We start from the raw sequence: 20,892 nt of genomic DNA, 5'->3' as shown, positions 1-20,892 counted from the left end.
ATTATTAGTAAAAGATCATTACTTATACTTGTCCTATTTTAAAATGGAGAAACTTTCATGGAAGCTATAAGGAAAAGCCTGTAAGGAAAAATATTAGGATTGAATAAATCACATTTGTCTAGATCGAAGAAGCCTATGTTGTAAATAATTGCTAAACAAGCAAGAAAACATCCTACACTTAAGTCATAATATTTCTGGTTTAAATATTTATATTGTATAGAGAAATGAATATTATAAAACATACTAATTAAGAAATTGGGTTAAAATCAGTGACTAATAGCTAAGTCTATTTTCTTAAGCATCAATTTATATCCAATTCACTTTTATAATAAGGAATATTTTACAACTGGAAAGTATGCCGATTTGCCAAGAAAAAAATTGTTTTTAGAGATAAACTCTTCAATCCCTGCGTGGTAAATTGGTTGTAAAAATGGCAGTTCTCCAGTCATTCCTGCCCTTTGCAGTGTGACTCAGTAGCTTCAAGGAGTAATCTATGTCCTTACTCCTTGAGTTTGGATCAAAGTTGGAACTTGCTTTGGCTAGTGGAATGTAGTGGAACGACAGTGTGCCAGTTAAGAGACCTTGTGCTCTCCCACTGTTTTCCTTTGAAACCTTCCCAGCCATTATGAGAAAAAGCTAAGTGTATTCCACAAAATGATAAAAGTCATATATCCCATTCACTCCAATAGCCTGAGTCAATAAAAGGCAAACAGTCAGACAAATGAGTGAGAAAATCTGACAGCCAGTCTCTAACCTTCCCACCAACTAAATATAAATGCTGGCGAAAGCCCACCTAGGATTAGTCAAGTTTAGCTCAAACTAGGAGTTCCATCCAACTGACCTGCAGACTCCAATTCAAACACAACCCAGATTCACAAGGTTTTTGCTATTTGTGACAATTAGAGTTGCCATGGGCAAAGGGAATTTTTTTTCTGCATTGTAGTTACTCCCATTCGTGGTTTATGCTGTAATAAAGGGAGACATTTACATGATAATCTGTATAATAGTAAACAGAGTTAGTATTTTTTATGTTTTTGAAGATTTTGCCTTGGCACTTGAAAATATGTTTGCAATTTTGGAATAAGAAAATGCTTCTGATAGTATGTTTAGTCATTTGAACTGAAAGACTGATGAAAATATCTATGTGAAAGGCCATTACAACTTGTTTTCTTTATCTGAATTTCCCTTCTTAAAATTTTTATTTATCACTTTCTTCAGTACTAGTTTAAGATCTTAGCTGGAATATGCTGGTTTGTATCTGATTTTCCATAACTTTTAATATTGAATTAACAAATGCATACTGCCCAAACAGCTTCAAGAGTTATTTTTCCTTGTTTAATAAGTGACCACTGTTCAGAAAATTTATTACAAAATGTACCCTTGCATTTTTGGGTGCAAATATATACAAATAAAAAATAGATAATAGCAACCACTATAAGAATTGAAAAGATTTTATTGGGTATCTCACAGCCACACAAGTGCATCTGTTATCTCATGACTGTAAACTCAAAAATAACTGTAATCAGAAGGTTGACACATTGAAAGAACTGCAAACTAATAATAAATGACTGCTATTTAATGGAAAAAAATTATTAGCTTTTTGTTTGCCTGCAATAGAGAGATATATTTTAAGATACAAATTCCAAGCCAAAGCTAGAGTTGATCTTCTCTAAAGTTTTGGAAATCCCAGCTTCTGGGATTGGTGGATTTTCACAAGTGGGCCTGTTTTTGATGGCGTTTCAGCCGTGGTAGTGTGGGTCATGGGAGTAAGGCTGCTGTTAACTGACTTTCAGTGCCACCAGGTTGAGGCACTGGCTGATTGGCTGTTGTCTGGACTCATCACCGATTGACGGATTTTCAAAAGCTTTGGGGTGTCATTCCTTTGCTAACTTTCAGGGGTAAGACTGTTGTTGACTGGTGGGTTCCAGAGCACGTGTACAAATGTGAAGTTATCTGTTTATTGGTGACTACTTATCAGGACTTAGAACTCTAGCCCCAAACAATCTTAACCATCTTTGAATGTAGAAGATAACCACTTTAAATTCTCAGTTACCCCTGTTCTTCCCTCAGTTAAAATGTAGGAGAAACCATACGGGATTGTCCAGAGCTTTATTTGTGATGTTACGGCTTTCAGCTAATGCTATTTAAGTAGTTTAAGGGCCAATTACTGTAGCAGAGAAATAGGTCTGTAATATTTTTGTAATTTTTGACAAAAGCTGAATAAAAGGCATTTATGGTATCCTATCAAAGTTAGTACAGGACACAGAACAAAATCATTAAGTACAGGACATGTTGTATACATACAGGACAGTTGGGAAGCCTGATGACATTAGATAACTCATAGATACTCCTAAAGCAAAAATAGGGGTTTTTTTTGGTTTTTTTTTTGGGGGGGGATAGTTGAACACATTCAGTGACAAGGACTTTATATGTCGTGAATATGTGCAGATTAGTTGACCATGTTCTTATTGTGGGAAACCTCTTCATTGCACTGAACCTTGATTTTTGCCCATGGATCCAAATTCTAATCTTTGTTTTTTCATAAAACCAATCTAATCCTTCTTCCACAATGGATTTCCCTACACATTTCCTTTTAGTTATCATGCTTCTTTCTGAGATTTCCCTTATTAAAAGGTGAAATATCCAAATACTCAACTCTATTTCTTACCAAATTAATAAGTCTGTAAGAAAAAAAAAAGAATATGAGTTTAGTTTAAAATGACTTATTTTTGTGAAGTGGTGCTAGTCGTAATGAATAACATTTCTATTTTCTGTACTTAAAACTGTTCCATTTCAGCTAGTATCATACTTGCAAATATTGTAAGCACTTAGTTTTGAAAACAGTTTCTTCATCTTATCTTTGGCATTAGTGGTTCCTTTCTACTTTTTCTCAAAGATAACAGAAAAAGTGCAGGGATTTATTTATTTTTATTTTTTTGATTTCCATAGAATCCAGACATGTAATTTTCTGGGCCATGAGCCCTGACTCTTTTACAACTTCTTAATATATTGTGTATTTCAGTTCCCTCTTAACAACTTCTGTATTCTTTTCAATCGCAGCTTTGAAAATCTGGGATTAATTCTTATATAAGAATTGTTTTGTTATGAAAGAAGCTATGTCTCCATAGATAAAGCAGCTGTAAAGCATATTTGACCATTTATTTTAATATGCCTTTGGTACTCTTGTGTTGAAAAGGGCTGTCTCATAGAGGCATCATATTTTCAACTTTATGAAATAAAAGTATATATGATTCCAAGATTTTTTTTCAAGATTTCTTTATTAAAGCATTACTGAGTTTATTTACATGGTGTTTGTAATTAAAGCCAAAAATCACAATATTTTTACTTTCTTATGTTAGGTTCCAAGAAATATCTTACATTATTCATAACATCTAAATGCTGCAACTTGACCTTGAAATAAAACCCAAATGAAACGTGGAAAAGCAAATTATACCCACATTTTGTTGGTGATAAAGAATCATTTCATTTCACACATAACATATTACTTTTTATATATAGCATGTTATTTTAATATATTTTTCATTTAGTTGGTAGTATTTAAACATTTTTCCATGTTGATAAGTTAACAACTGGCTTTAGTTATGGGCTCTCTCTGTATTTTAGTATTTTTCATTGATTTTTCAATATCTACGTAGTAAATATAATTGTCACAGCTGTTTTAAATGTAAAATGCTTAACTTGGCAGATGATAGTTTAGTGCAAAATTAAGCTTCTAGTGATATAAACTTCATGAACTAATTGCTGATGGTAGATATGAAAGAAAACAAATTAAAGTGTGTATATTATTTAAATATATGGGGAAATGTACTTGAAAAGATTTTAAAATGCAAATCTATGAAATTCCCAAACTTTTACTACGTTTTTATAGTTTTTCCAGAGTATTTTGGGTTGTGTCTTAGTTTTTTGATCTTAAGATTTTAAACAAAAATTACACATAAGTCCTTAATATGTGTTCTAGCTACAATTACTATGTAGCAAACTACCTTGAAATTAGAGCTATAAGTAATGACCATTTTATTACTCTCACAGATTCTGTGGATTGGGAATTAAGAAAAGGCATAGAGAAGACAAATGTTCCTTGCTCTACAATGTTTTGAGACTCAGCTGGGAATTCTTAGAGATGGCTGTGGCCTTGAACATCTGGGGCTGGGAGATTTATTTCCACTATGGCTTCTTCACTCACATTCTGGCATCTGGGCTGGGTCTGTTGGCTGAAACCCCTATATGTGACCTCTCCATGTGATGTGGATTCCACAGAGCATGGTGGCTGGGTTCTGAAAGGGTGTGTCCCAAAAGAAGCCTTCAAAGAGCAAGTGATAGAAACATTAGGAAAAGTCTGCATAGCCTCAAAAGTCACAACACGTCACTTCTACTGGGTTGGTTAGAAAAGAGTTAACTAAGGTTGGTCCTGAGTCAAGGAGAGGGGATAGATACCACTTCTCAGGGTAGAAGTATCAAGGAACTTGTGGACATATTTTAAAACCATTGCAACCTATAGCACATTCATTTTTTTATACCAGCACATTCTTTTCTTTTTTTGACATTTTGAAATATCTAATATCATCTTTAACACAGACTAATCCTAAGTTGACACCCAGTGATTTTCACCTCCTGGGGTCCACATCTGTGTAATCCCTTCTCTGTGAATATGGGCAGAATCTGTGACTTGCTTCTAATGAATAGGGTAGGGTGATATGGGATGTTATTTCTGTAGTTACATTGCTTCATACGAGATGCTGTCTTAGGAGATTGGAGCTAGAGACTCTTCTCCCGGCTTAATGAAGTCCACGGCTATGTTTCTAGTTTCTGAGGTGGTCTCTAGGATCTGAGGGCAGTCTCTAGCTTCTAGCCAGCAAAAAGTCAGGACTTGTCACCATGTAGCCACAGAGAAGTGGGTTCTACCAACAACCCGAATTAACTTGAAAGTGGATTCTCCCCCTGCTGAACCTCCAGTTGAGAATACAGCCCATTTATGTTGATCACAGCTTTGTGAGACCCTGAGGAGAAGACCTAGTTAAGCTGTGCCCAGACTCCTGACATACTGAGATGTGAGATAATAAATATATGTTCCTTTGAGCTGCTTAGTTGGTGGTAATTTGTTACACAGTAACAGAACGCTAATATAGTCTTATTGCAGGTTTCCACTTAGTTGTGGTGTTAATCATTTTGGGTGACCATATGATTTTATTTTTCAAACAGACCCTTTTGAATTTGAAATTTGCACTGTTATTAACATTTTGTAAATATTGAATATTTATTTAATGATCAGTATATGAGTGTACCTATAAAATAGCTATTTTCAAAAATATGTTCAATTATCTTAAAAAAATATATATAAACCTATATGTAGTAAAGCAAGTAGATTTCATTGTAGTAATTATCTGAATATTAAAAAACTCTCAGAACTCCATATATTCATGAACTTAATTCATTTTAGTCATTTTTTTTCTAATAGCAGATTACTGATATTTTCTAAAATGTGTGTATATGCTTTTTCAATATGGACTTAATATCAAATTTTTCCATAATAGTTCTAATTTCTTTTCCAAAGTTACATATTTTGTTTAATAAAATTGAAAATTTACCTTTTTATTGGACTCTTTTCTATAGATCACAAGTTTTTAATTGAGAAAATATTTTTATACAGTTGCTGAGGTTTCTGGTAAGCTCAGGAAAAAACCTTCTAAACAGAAGGTATTCTAAATTCTTATATTTTATTCAAAATTTAAAATATTTTAACCCAACTAATTATAAAGTATTCTCATTTTAATTGCATTTAGAATGCTTTTGCTTTGACAAAAGATTTGCAAGGTAAACTCATCAAGCAGCTTGTCTTTATAAATATGTTATTGTATTCAAATTCAATATCTATTTCTTTTTAAAAAATTTATTTTTATTGTTGAAAGAATCACAGATGTCCCCCTTTTTCCCCCATTGGCCCCTCCTTCCTCGCACCTACCCCCGCCCCAGGCCTTCACCACACTATTGTCTATGTTCAACATATAAACCTTTCATTTAAATTTTATTCCCATAGAGCATATTAATTTGGTCAAGAAAACATAAGAATTTTTTCAAAATAATGTTTCCAAAATTCAAGATATCACAAGTATGTACTTTTTTTTAAATCCTTACAGTATTCAGAGTGTTCACTACTCTCTGCTCCATAGCAGGCTGCTCAGCCTCCATGCCCCTGTATAATTCATGTATGCCTAGCCTGTCATTTTCAACATCTCCCTGTGTCCCAGGGGATTGGTATTCTGACGGCTTCCTACATCTTACAGGACTAGGGAGGGACATGGGACAACTAACTAGCTGGTGAGATCAAGAGGGCAGCGAGGGCCGCTGGGTAGCTTTCTTTTCCCACCGTCACCACCTGAGACCAGAGAGAATTAGCTGTCCCCTGCTGCTCCTCAGAAAGCACATTTTATTTTCCCAGCTGGCATCCTGCATGCTGTCCCTGAAAGGGAGATAGTAGTTATACGCTGCATCTGGAAAAGATCAAATAAAGAGGCTTGTTGCAGGTCACTCTGCGGATTTAACCACGTGTGAAAGTGAGAACTCCATTCTCAGACCAAATGTCTCCCCCGCTGCAAAATAAGATTGTGGCAGAAGCTGAAGTACAATGTGGAGATCGATTTAACCCATCTTGGCTTATTTTAATATAATTATTAAATAACACTTTGTTAAAAATGAGAAATTCAAGAAATTTTAAATAGTACAAGACAAGTATATCCCAAGACTGAACCAAGCAAACTTGGTTTCACTGATATAGGTGCTGGGAAAAGCATGGGGGACCCAGACATTTAAGCTGATGAGGGGAAGAAGGAATATCAATTAACTGCCTAAGTAGAAATTTAGAGTCATTATATTCAAAGCCATTTTATTTAATTATTAATTCATTTCATCATAAGATAAAATTCTTACCCTCTGCTGCCAAGAATTTCATAGATGGTACAATTTTTAAGAGACTAAGTACATTTTTCCTTCTGTGGCTTTCTAATTTAATTTATAGATAGGTTTTGTAATTTAATTCATCTATCTAACCAGATGATGAACAATATTATATGTGGTGATAAATCTCCCACTTTAAGTGGGCAGTATACATTAAATGATACCATCGTAGTTTTGGTGCCAAACTGCTTAAATTTATAAACCAGCTAAATATTTCCTAGCTATGCGACTTTGGTCAAGTTCTTTCATCTCTCTGTAGTTCTGACTTTTCTCTTTCAAAATGGGGATATTAAAGGTAACTACCGAAAGAGGTGGTTATGAGGATTAAATGAGTTAATATAGGAAGAACTGTTAAGATAGTTCATGACACACAGAAATCAATCAATAAATGTAAGTTAGGCATAGGTTTTTGTGATTATTTTAATCAACTTTCCTAGAAGCTTGAAAGAAATAACACATACCATGTACTTTTATTGTATAAATTAATTGTGCTTGATTAGATATACAACTTTTGTTGTTATACTCTATATATTCCTTTTAACTATTTATAGTCAGTATGAAACTAATTAAAACATGGTTTAAGGACAAGAGAGAAATTGCATTTTCTGTAGACACAGTACTTAAAAGAGTTAAACCTTTATAAATTATGCTGCATGATAGATTTTATTTTGTATGAAAATATTACCTCTGCCTCACACAGTTAAGATAGAGAGGTAGAAAAAGAAATATAATTTTCACTGGCTATTATTGTAAGAAAATAAAAAAATATATTTGAATGGTAAAGGAGGTAGGATAAATCCTGTGAACTTATTTTCTTCTGAACTAATAATAAAAGATCCTCTTAATTTTAAACTGATTTTAAGTAATAAAACTCTTAATTAAGCAGCCTTATGATATTTATGGGCCTCATACCCACAACTATGGTTTTGTCAGGATCACTATGGTGATCCCAGGACTATAACTCCTTGACTTGAGCTTTAAATCTCTGCCTAGGAAATCTGTTCTTTGATGGAATTTCAGCAGCTCAATGAACAGCAGTGGTGGAATAAGGGACTTATCTGGAGAAGTTTTCAATTAGTAGGAACTCTATTTTCCAAGATTTAAGTGTTTGAAATCATGGAAAGAAATTAAACCTAAAATAATCCATGTTTTTTGATGGACTTCTTTCTTCGTGTGATTTCAGCAAAGCAGCTATATATAGCCTTGCAATTAAAAATGTAGGCTCTGAAGTCAGACTGCTTGGGTTTGAATTCCAGCTCTTACTAACTAGCCAGGTGACGCCAAGTGACTCAGTTAACTTCTCTGCACTAAAATCATCTTATCTGTAAAGTGGGAACCACAGAACCTTTCTTATGAATCAAATAATGTGTAAAGTACTTAGAATAAATAATTCTGGCACATGATAAGGTCATTGTTACCATCATTATCAATGTCATCGTTGTTTAAACCAGTGGTTCCCAACCAGTGGTGATTTTTGCCTCCCAGGGGACATTTGGTAATCTCTGGAGATGATTCTGGTTGTTACTAGTTTGGGGAGGCTAATGGTATCTAGTGGGTAGAAGCCAGAGATTCTGCAGAAACTCCTACCATGCACTGGACAGCCCTCACAACAAAGAATTATCAGGCCCAACATCAATAGTGCCGAGCTCGGAAAACACTGATTTAAGTTATTCTGTTGTTGAAGATAATGTTTAAAGGCCAAGAAACATTCCTAAAATATTGCAAGTAATGCTGGTCAATTCTTTAAGCTTCTGTTAAGCAAACTATTAATTACCAAGAATCAGAAATCTCCATACATATCTAACTATTGGGTAAGGAAAAGTTTCTGAAGGAAACTTTAAAAATAAATAAGGTAACAAGTGTCTTCTTATAGAATAGAGTAAGAAAGTAAAATAGAAGACCTTGAAGGAAAACTAATGAGCTGGAATGGAATGGGAAGAGGGAAATCTCAAGAAAATGATTTTTAGGGCTCCTGTTCTACCCACTCCTCCCCCAGGCCTCTGGTGTGAGACTTTTTAGTTAATTTCAAACTTTAAGTGAATGAGTGAAAAGTTATCCAAATATCACATGAGTTTTTGAAAGTTATAAAAATTAATATTGCATTATACAATAACTATATATAATTGCATTAAAAATTCATATGATTCCATATTGATTCATTTCCATTTGTGAATTTCGTGGAGATTTGAGGCTAGAAAAATGTGAGGTGTTGAATAATGTTAGATATTAAAGTACTCTTATGACTTTGTGCCCATATGTGTATATATATACACGTATATATGTATACGTGTATATATATACACACACATATATATATGTATTTTAATATATCTTTATTGATTTCAGAGAGAGGGAGGGAGAGTGAGAGAGAGAGATAGAAGCATCAATGATGAGAGAGTCGTCATTGATCGGCTGCCTTCTGCATGGACCTGACTGGGGATCAAGCTGCAACCCGGGCATGTGCCCTGACCGGGAATCGAACCGCAATCTCCTGGATGCTAGGTCAAGGCTCAGCTGCTGAGCCACGCCCGGCCAGGCTGTGCCTTTATATTTTTTAACTAAAATGTTCTGAGAGCGATGGTATTCTAGTAAGAAAGGGACTCCGTTATCCAATCAATTGTGAATTCTTTAGAGAACATGGGAAAATGTTGGCAAGGCAACTACTTTTTCCATGATGGGAAAACTTTCTTAAGTGATAGAGTATAACTTCCATTAGTTTAGGAAAAAGAAAAATGTGGGGAAAATGTACTAATGAGTATGTCAGGCCATGGGGGTTGGGGACTGATTAGGAAATGAAAAATCATAATTCCTATCAGATACAGTTATTTTGATAAGCTTATAGCCATAATAAATCCATAGCTTGAATGGCTTATAAAAAGAGATATACCACCAGCACCCTTGATTATCAAGATGAACTACTCCTCTGCAAATTTTCTTTGAAGACTTAGACTGAGGCTTAAACTCTCAAGTAAGATAAAGCATACATAGCTGCTAAAGTTCTTTAACCTTATGCTGTTCCCAGGGACAGTGCTTTTAATGTCATCAAACTTGAAAGGTCCTTGGGTTTCATATTTAGGATAATATTGGTTCCTCCCTATATTGTAGAAATCTCCTGGGATGCAGAGTCAGAAGACTGAGTTCAAGTCCTACCTCTAAAGAGCCTCCCTGGGAAACATTTCAATCTCTGAGCAAGGATTTCCTTTTCTACAAGATGTTAGGGGGAAAAAATGACAGTGTGTGTTAACAATGTCCTTTATTATTTATTCCTGAAAATCATGAGATGAAATAGAAAGAGCAAAGGATGTGGCAGACACAAGTTTGAGTCTACCTCTTACACTTCCCTTTTACTTTAGTGTAGTTCAAGGTTTCTGAGTTTCTTCACCTGTTAAGTGGGGATGATGATTCATGGAAATAGTTAAAACACCCAGCAAAATGCTCTATCTCTCCAGTCACTTCATAAAGACAATCTTTCCCCTGCTGCCCACGGAGAACAGGTATGACACACTTTTAAAAACCTGAAGTTCTCTATAAAAGTCTGACTTGCAAAATAAACACTTTAATCTCTTTAGCACCTTTGGTAGCTTGATGTGTTTATGTTCATCTGTGACAAAACTGAAAATGATTAGTTTACCTATAATATCCATAGTGAAATAACCAGGGAGATGAAAGTATCATTAAATCAGGTAATTTTTTGATTTTTATTTGGAAGTTGTTTCTATATCTTGATAGTTGCTGGTAGTAATGCATCCTGTTATCAGTCCATCTTTCTCTCCTCCACCAGCTCCTTCTCTTCATCATAATAGGTTAAGTCTTCCCACACTCTCTCAAATGTGGCCCCCTTCCTGACATCTCTTATTTTCTCAACTGAATGTGGAGTCTACTCCCTTTGCTTCTATGGTTCTCAACTTATATTATCACTTGGCACTCGTCAATGTACTGCTCTGATGTCGATAATTGAGCAGCGGCATATTTCATTACTGACCAGTTTTTTGTGTGTGTTAAAGACTGCCTTGTTCACGATTACTCCCTACATAGTAGTATAGTGTACTATCTAATAATAATTATATGCAATTAATTACTCAATATAGCAACTCCTGCTATGTTTTTTCATCCAGATCGTACAACTTTGGAATTAAATTTCTTACATTTCTCTGATTAAAATGTGTCTGCATCACCTAATATTTCTAACTAGTTTTCATCAGATTTTGCCACTAGAATGTGAGATCTTTAAAGTCAAGAAGGCGTATCTTACGTATCTGTTTATATTTATTTTCCCATTAGCTACTGAGTTTCAAATTTAAAAAAACACGAAAATCTCTTAGTGGATTAAGCTAACGTTCTATAGAAGTAATTAAATTTGGGTTTTACAGATTCCCTTTAACTGGGGCAGTGACACATACATTCTTAACAATGAACTGATATGATTCAATAAGAGGAAACAGAAAGCTAAGATTGATTAAGCACCAACCATGTGCAATACAGAACACTAAGTGCTTTGGGTTTGTAATCAACATTGACTTTTCATACAATGGTACTTGATCCAAATTCAAAGAATGATACTGTCCATGGGTAAGAGTTAATACAATTTACCTGTTAAGGTCACGTTTACTGTAATCCATCAAAATATATCAACTGATTGATAAAAACATTTTCCAAATAGAGTCTGAGTTTGTAGGCAATGGAGTTAAAAGCTACTTTTATATGTATTGGCAAACATTTTGTACACTGCAGCCATCTGATACACTTATAACAGTGATGTCTGTATCCTTTATTATATAATATATTTGGCAAAGCTAATGTTTTTGGAGTCTTCTGAATTAGTAAAAGAATAAACTTTTACATCTGGAGAAATGTGGGCTGCAGCTTTGTTCTGATTTCTATGTCTAGTGCCAGGTATCCATAACCTGGGGTGGGGTGTTACTTTGGTAAAATAGATCATTACTTATTCTCAAAAGAATGCTCTATTTCAGGACAATGCTATTGTTAATGGAAGTTTGATTTTAGTGACCAAATGCCAAGAATGTTTTTAAATGCTCTGTTATCCTTCCCATCAATTTAGATCAACCAGACATAACGTATGTGAGAAGTTTTCTAAATTTTTCAGCCATAAAACTGAGATGATGAAAGCTTTACTTCCCCTTAGATATCATCCAGTATTGGTAACCAAGTTGTTTTTGTTCGCTCTTTTTTATTGTTTAAGGCTGGAGCATATTACTCTTGTGATACTTGCCAAAGATCTATGACATCATTGTTTGAGACTCACCATATGTGTCTTTGATCCCTGCCCAGTAGGTACCTTGGCTACGTGCCAGTTTGGCACTTACTCCCATTACAATTTTGATTTTTTTCATTTGCTTCTGATTCTATCCATGTTGCCATCATACAGACTCTTAAATAATCATCTTTGGGAACAAAGGGACTCACAAGATAAGCTGTTTTAACTGGACCCTTCAGACCAAGGACTTGACACTTGGGATTTATACTGTCAGTCTACCTTGTTTGTGGCTGACTGCTCCCTGAAATATAAAACTTCCCCATTCTGTTTCTGAGAGCCTTCGTTTAGGATATAAGCAAAGCAAAACTCTGTAATTTATTGTTGTCTTTTTATGTGGAAAAGAGAGAGGGAGAATGATGGGAGTGGATATAAAGAATATGTGACTTTAGTTTTCTTGTGGATCAGGATATCAGAACTGTATTGTAAGATCCTCAGGCTCTCTGGGATAAATTTAATGTTCTTAGTTCAGTTCATCATGTCTTGGCTCCTACCTTCACCTTCCTAGAAGGGATAGGAACTCCAGAGTGTATTGAAAAAATATGTGCAAATACAATAACCATAGAAAAATTTACCACACGTTAGAACTGTGGTAAATATTACACCTGAAACCAATACAAAATAATATTGAATGTAAACTGTAATTGAAAAATAAAATTGAAAAGGGCCAGGCTCCCATCCCAGATATCTGAAATCAGCACTGCACTGTGGTGGTGCCTTTCAAAGGGGAAAGAAGTGCAACAGAGAGAGGTCAACAGAAGAACAGAAGCAATGGATGGTTCAAGATGCGCAATGTTTCTGGGTGACAGATTGGATTTGGGGTGGGCAGTTAAGATTAAATTTACCATCAAACTGTACTCTCCAGTAAAAGCACATCTATTTTCATTGCCTTTTATTTCTAAGATTAAACATTCTTAAGATACTTGGTCCTTGTTATTGCTAATGGTTTTGGTATTTACAAGAACTATATTTAAAAAATTTTCGTTTATAGCATTTTTCCATATGAAATGCATTACAATAAAACTGTCAACAAATATTTTTATATTTATAAGGTTGTTTTTTTTTAAAAAAAAAAACTGCTATGCTAAATTAATTGGGATATGGTTTTTGGAAATCTTTCCTATTCAGAGATCTACTAAGCAGTCAAGTTTATTGCTAGGTGTTCTTTTTCTCAGTAGCAGAGGATCATACAACAATTTGGCTTATGTCAAAGGTCATATTCTAAAATTTAGTCTTCAACTTTAATTGGAAAAACATTTTCAAGTTTGGAATGACTGATTCCATTATAGTTACCTTGCTAAATTATGGTCGTTCAAATTGGGTCCTTTTAAATTCTTTCAAATACCGTCTTCCCAGTATAGAATTACTATAGGTGAGAAGCATGTCAGCAGGCATCGATGCAACCTGTTGTGCTGCATTTCAGCTGTGGTGGAAAAATAACAGTTGACCTTTGCTGAAAACAACCTATAATAGAGATTTAGCCCTGTGTGTGTGTGTGTGTGTGTGTGTGTGTGTATATATATATATATATATATATATATATATATATACCTATAAAATAGTCATGTTCAAATAAATGATAATTGGAATTTCTGGTGCTCTAGAGAGTTTTAAAGGCATCTAATAATTGCATGACTTCACTTTGGCAGCTCAGAGCTTGTTCTCCAAGGTGACTGTCTGTGGTCAAAGCTGTGAGAGGTCCAAGATCCCCTCAGTGGTCCTTGACCATTTTAGTTCTGTTCCACAGGCTCTCTCCCATTCTTTGCCTATTTTTGTCCTTAACTCCTGATTTCCGTTGCTAGTGGTAGTCACACCAACCTCACAAGCAGCGATGATGGTGTTTGCTCTGGGTGTTAAATTTCGCCTAAGTGTGTTTATACTACGTTTTACAGAGTAATCTTTGTTCCCTTTCATCTGGTTGTGCAACTGTGTGTGCATCAGTCAGACCCTGATCCATATTTGCCGCAGCGACCCATGGGGCGGCCTGGTGTCCCTAAGCCATGCACAGGTGGCTGCACTGGACTGTCCTGGATGAATCCGTCTGTCCAGTTGCAGGCTGCTGAGCCCAGTGTGAGGAGCTTTTAGAGCGGGTCCCTGTGATGTAAGTGTGCTTGTGAGCCGGGGGAGGCAAGGAGGTGGTCTGCCCCGGGGCCATCTTCCCAAAGCCCCTCCCCACCAAGATCGCTCCTATTCTAACGTCCTAAGACTTCTTTTAGAGTTTTCAGTTCGAATGAATTTAGCCTTTAGAATAATTTTGTGCCCTGCATCTCTTAAGCCACTCCGTTCTATTTCAGTGCTTAACCTGTAGCTCCAACTAACTGACAACTTGCTGACTTACCAAGTTCTCCGTGACATCTCCCCTAGTTTTGTACCTTCACCCTTTTCTCCCTCATTAGACCGTTGTCTCTGTGTGTGTGAGCCTTGCCCACTGCCTCAAAATATTTCAAAATCGAGCTTATTGTCATCAAGCGTAAACTCGAGTGAGGCCGATCCGCCCTGAGCGCGAAGGGCTGCAGCTGGGCGGGAGCAGACTCAGCAGCACAGAGCGCGGGCCGCCTCCAGCAGGCCCCTTGCCCTCCGCAGGGGACCCAGTCAGGCGGAGCCGGCTACGCGGGCGGCGCGGGCGCATCACCCCGCGCGCCAGCCCGGCGCCGCGTGGAAAAGGCGCGGCACCTGGACCTCCGCGGACTCAGTTCCTCCTTCCCTCCCTCCCCTGGTTCCGGGGCTGCGGGCAGCAGCCGCAGGTACCTCCGGCGTCGGCGCGCACACTTCCCGCTCTCCTCCCCCTCGGCGCGCGCGGGGCGCAGCGGGGCTGGTGCCGCGGCGCACGCCGAGGGAAGGGCGCGCTCCCGGCTCCCGAGCGCGCGCGCGCGGCTTCCCCGTCCGCGCCCGCCCGCGTCCCTCTCCTCCCGCCCCCGCCTACCGCAGGCGGCAGTGCGGCCCGCCATGGGGAACGTGCCGTCGGCGGTGAAGCACTGCCTCAGCTACCAGCAGCTTCTCCGGGAGCACCTCTGGATCGCGGACTCAGTGGCAGGGGCGCTCGACCCCGCGCAGGTACCAACCACCGCGCGGCCCGGGCGCGCCCACCCTCTCGCACACCGCCAGCGCCCCTCCCCCATTGTGTCGCCTCTGCACCCAGGCCCTTCCAGGAGCAGTCTGTCCTTAGGCCTCACCCCCTGCAAGGTTCCCGTCGCCTCTGGGCAGTAAACTCGGAGACCCGCCCTGCGGAGCAAACCCAGCGGAACCCCTACCTGTGGCCGTTCGCAGGTCCCCCGGAGGAAACCGCTCCTTCGGTTTTCCCCTTGGAAGGGACGCATTATATAATATCATTTGTGGTTTTAGGCCGTCGGCCAAGGACAGTGTCCTTATTTTCAGTTCCCTTCTTGTACTGCGGAACAGAGAGGACGAATTTGCCAGAATGTGAGGTGGAGAAAGGAGAGAAGCCAGCACAGAAGGTTAGGAAAACATGGCAGGATGCACTTGCCCATCGTATCGTTCGTTATTCCTGGTGTAGTTACGCTTCAGCACACTGGAACAAGCTTGGCAAAAATGGTAGAAAACAGCAATTTCACACCAAAATTTAATCCCATGTGGTTCCCGAAAGCCCATTTTTAGACAAAGGCAACCTAGTAGTATCCACATACATGTGATTTAATGCATCCTCAAGCAGAAATGGCAGGTAAATGTAGAAAATATACGTGAAGAAATTTACTTTGCCCTTCAAATTTAAAATTTCACGAAGTCATAACAGTGATAATTGTTACATGAATGTTAAACTGGAGAGGCACTGAAGGCTTAGTTATTTCTTTTGAATTTTGCTGGGTGCAGAAAAAGTTGATTCCTGATTTATCTTGTGAACAAAATAATATTTTAATAGGCAAGCACAATTTTGCTATGTGGCTTTAAATAAACTATTCTAATGTTGTCAAATTTCCTATTGTTTTATGTAATCAATCAGAAATTCTCAACTTTTGTTCCCTAAGTCTGAGACTTTATATGACTTTTGTTGATGGATTAACATTGTATTTTTCTCTCCCTGGCCATGTTCTGATTTTGTGGGTTTGGGGGACAGTAATCAAAGCTAGGGTGCTACATGAGGGTGTCTACTTTGCCCTGCAAAGATGTGGAAGCTAAGCTAATTGGAAATGACTAGGTTGACTGATCAAGGAATGTGAGGGATAGGATTTTGACATCCATCAGCCTAATAAAGACTTTTTGTCCCTTATTGAGAACTAGCAATTCCTTCTCTAAATACTGTCTTTTTTATCCCTCAACTGCTTTGCCTGGGATGCTCCTATTTCCTCAAACACAGCTTAAATATCACTTCTTTTGACCAACTTTTTTCTACTTTGAGAGTTAATGCCCCATTTCTGGGCTTTTACGGCATTTTATACATAATTCTGTTGTAGTCCCAATCTTATTGAATTGTAATTTTTAATGCCTTGTCTGATTTGAACTCATAAAGCATTGACACCTGCCACTTGACTCTTTGAAATTTATCGCCTTCTGCTTAACAACACCCTTAGTGCTTCAAGCCCCACCTCTCTGCTCCCTCAGTTGGAACCAGACTGGCTCAATGGCCTGTATCTGTCTAAATGTTCAGGTTCTTTATGACTCTTATCTACACAGTTTCAGTTACTATTTGTATATCAGTGTCTTCCAGATTTATATTCCCTTCTCTCTCTTAAGTTCCAGTCCAGATGTTTAGCTACTCACTTGACATCGTCACTTGGATATCTGAAAAGCGATTCAAACTCAGCATTTCCGAAGTTGGATTCATGTTCTTGCCCATTAGAGTCCCAGATCTTCTCTAATATTTTCTATCACAGGGAACACCTTCACAATTCATTCAGTCCCACAAGCCTCAAATCGAAAGTTCCTTATTTTCGTTTCCCTACATCCAAAGTGTCACTAAGTGCTGCAATTTTACCTCTTGAATTTCTCTTACATCTATCTGTTTTTCCAGCTTTACTCCTTCTATCAATTTTAAAATGGGATGATCTTTCATGGATTCCTAGACTATTGCAGTCCTTCAGCTCACTGTCTATATAGCTAGTTGGGAAATGTTCTCTATTTCAAATAGAATCATGTTAGACCTTTTTTCCCCTTTTTAAACAACCTTCTATGAGTCGCCATAGCTTTTAGGAATGAACACCTACACTTTAAATGTGTTCTCTGAAACTTCAAATGGTCTTTTCATTGCATCTCTCTGCAACATCATTGTAAGCTCTTTTGTTCTCACCACAGTGGCCTCTGAGTTCTCTAATATACTTTCCGTTGGCAACACGGTCCTTGCTTGTTTCCCCCTCTGCGAGGAAGATTCTTTCCAGCTAACTAACTTCAGATCCCAACTGAAATGTTCTTTTTCATGAAATCTTTCTGATTCTCAGGGCAAGCAGCCTTGTTATCATATATTGCCCAGTGCACTGATCTTTATATATATATATAATATACGTTACATATTTATTTTGTGATTATTTGATGTTTCATTTCCTGCCAGACTCTAGGCATCATAAAAGTAAAGACAGATTTCACCACAGGATTCTCAGCATCTAACAGAATGCCTGGTTAGTTTTTGATAGCCAATAAATACTAGTTGAATAATAAACGAATGAATGAATGTTTACCCTTCTAGGCCTTAAGCATGACATGCTTACAGGGACAGCGAAATTCTTCTTAGCACATTCAGGGTTCAAAGCAGTGATTGGTGTATTATAGTACAATGATAAATATTTGTTAAATGTATGCTAACGTGATGGAATGAATGCGTGATGTCAGTAAAGTTTGGTCTCAGTGATGGGTGATAAATGTGACTGCTGTTTGTGTCCTGCCTTTTCATCTCATAGAAACTGGTCATACTTTGATGGGGAGAAGAGTTGAAAATGGATTCTGGAGGCTGTGAAAAGACTGCACGATGCTTAATCTGTTGTTCAGCGTAAATCTGTAGAGACAATCCCGAACAGAATCCCTGTGATTTGAAATTATTTGGTTGCAGTTGACACAGACAGACTGTTTTTTGAAAGAATCATGGGCTAGACAGAAGATTGGAAACCTATACCCTTTTCTAGAATGAATTTATTCTAGCATTTTGTACAGGCGATAGCCTGGCTAGATCTTAAAATTTCATTTTACACATTAGAGTTAATAATATATCCCTGATAAATTATTGGTATATAATTAAATAAGGTGTGTCTGTATGTGCAAATACACGTACACATTTGAGATTTAACAATTTATTACCAAATAAAAACTGTGTCACTGAGCATGAAAGGCTTATGCTACCACAGCTCCACTAATTAAATTATTTGAGTCTCTGGTTTTTTGCTAATGACATTGGTTTTGTAAAAGATTTCCTTAATAAACCAAGGGGTTAAAATTAATCATTTTGTGGTTTAAGCTGTCTCTAAGGGCTTGTTTTATATTTTATTTTTGTCCATTTAAAATGGGTATGCTGAACCTGGCTTGATTAGTATATTTTAAAGTTTCGATTACACTTAAGTTTCCTAGTAGAACAATCCCTTTTTGATTTCCAATTGCTGCTTAAGCAGTAGCTAAATTTCTTCATATATTAATACCCCATTGCAATCATAAAATTCCCAAGGACCTAAACTCTCTAACACAAACAGTATTTCAAATGTATTAGATTTATAAAAGCAAAATTGTAGATTATGAGATTAAATTTATAGTTATTTTACACCATATCCTGATCCTTTAAGTTACATTTGCTGTCAGCAAAAATTAGGATTCAAAGTAAAGTATTTGGTGTTTAAAGGGTCTCTTGAATTTACCTAAATGTATTATATTTCTGCTTAAATTAATCAGAGGATAATGTAATTATATACCTTTCGGTTTGCAACTACACTGAACTTAGTACATTTACTAAATACCTGAGAATGACTGGGGAGGAATTTTCAGAAAGGAACCAAAGTGCCATTCCACTGTTTTCTGTTTGTCTCAGGTGTTTTTTGTCCCCCCCCGCCCCTTTTTTCTTTTACTGTTTCTTTTGGAATTATGTATTTTTATTATTTATTTTCCCTCTGCAGTATAGTTCATTAGTTATATACTGTTTTTACTGTATTTTTAGTTGTTATGTCAACACACAACCTTGACTTACTATTATATAAATTAGTACTGTTACAGCTATTAAAATGCAAATATAAGTAACTCCCTTTACTGCTTCTGCTTTTCATATTGTTGTATATATTAATTCTCTATATGGTATATTATATATATATGCATATATATGCCCATACAGTCAATGTATATTTATATTGATGCAAAGCTTGTTTTTTCCTTTGCTCTTCATTCCTTTATTCCCATTCTTTTATATAAAATTATTGTCCTTCAAATAGAAGGACATATATATATATATGTATATATATATATACATATATATATAGAAGGCTTTATATATTATTTAGTAAAAAATTTGCTAATGAATTCTTTGTTTTTCTTTGTTTGAATTTACATTTATTTGAACACACACATATATACATATGCATATATAATTTGCATAAATATAAATGAATATTGACTATAAGTATATAGTACATATAAAGAATTAAAATACATGATAGCTGTAAAAAATGCAGATTTCTTAATGGGTACAATGAAAGCCAGAGACAGTGAACTCAGCTATTAGTCTTATTTTTGGTTCTTTGATAATAATGTATCTCTTGTCCTCTTTTCATTGTCTTTGATTTCCAACAGTATGACTATGATGTGTCTAGATTTATTTTTCTTTGTATCTGCTAACGGTTCATAGCACTTCTTGGATCTATGGCTTGATGATGGCTGGCTTTCATATGTTTTGGAAAATTTTCAATCATTCTCTTCAAGTGTTGCTTCTGCTTTTTCTGACTCTTCCCTTGTGCCTATAGTTTGAAGAATATCTCAACTTTCCCTGGGACCAATTTATTTCTTGCACCCATTGTTTGATATTTCATCCTTTTCTCTCCATCTTCAGTCGAATGTATTTTCTTCTCCCCTGTATTCAATTTCACTAATTCCTTCTTCAGCTTTCTCTAATTTGCTGTTAATCTGATTTATTGGGGTTCTTAATTTTAGTTATATTTTTGAGTTAACATATTTCTATGTGATTTTTAAAACTAGTTTTTAGCTCTCTGCCACAATTCTCCATCTTATCATAAATACTTGAATATTTATCAGAGCTATTTGAAGTTCCATGTCTGATAACTGACTCCAATATTCAGATCTCCTGTGGGTCTGTTTTATGAATCGTTCTTCCTGGAATGCTTATTCATTTTTGAGTTTATTATGACACCTGGTATGAAAAAAATTATAGACATAATTTGAGGCAGTGAGTGATACTGTCCTCCAGCAAGGGTTATTAACCACCACCCCACATTTCACTCACTCCTCAACCCCTGCCTCTGGCAGTTATCATCTGTTCCCTATATCCATGACTGATTTTTTTTCAGATTTCACATATAAGTATGATCATAGAGTATTTGTCTTTCTGTGTTTGATTTACTTCATTAGCATAATGCCCTAAAGGTCCATCTGTCTTGTCGCAAATGACAGAAATTTCTTTTTATGGCTGACTAATATTCAATTTTATACACACACACACACACACACACCACACTTTCCTTATCTGTTGATGGACACTTAGGTTGTTTTCGTGC

General features: G+C 36.6%; 1 protein-coding gene across 3 annotated transcripts in view; it reads left to right on the top strand.

Moving 5' to 3' along the window:
* The first annotated feature begins 14,862 nt into the window (after positions 1-14,862).
* HMGCLL1 (3-hydroxy-3-methylglutaryl-CoA lyase like 1) overlaps positions 14,863-20,892 on the top strand; it is a 136,088-nt gene continuing 130,058 nt past the window's right edge. Inside the window, exon 1 of one of the 3 annotated variants that reach the window (XM_081140142.1) lies at positions 14,863-15,298. In XM_081140142.1, the coding sequence (XP_080996268.1) occupies positions 15,191-15,298 (108 nt within the window). In that variant the 5' untranslated portion in view covers positions 14,863-15,190. Of the gene's footprint in view, positions 15,700-20,892 lie in introns of all 3 variants that reach the window. The other 2 variants (XM_081140143.1, XM_081140144.1) reach the window with 2 other exon arrangements.

Source organism: Miniopterus schreibersii, assembly GCF_964146895.1.
Source record: "Miniopterus schreibersii genome assembly, chromosome: 6".
In the NCBI taxonomy this organism is placed as follows: Eukaryota; Metazoa; Chordata; class Mammalia; order Chiroptera; family Miniopteridae; genus Miniopterus; species Miniopterus schreibersii.
This window is presented reverse-complemented; position numbering and strand designations above follow the sequence as displayed.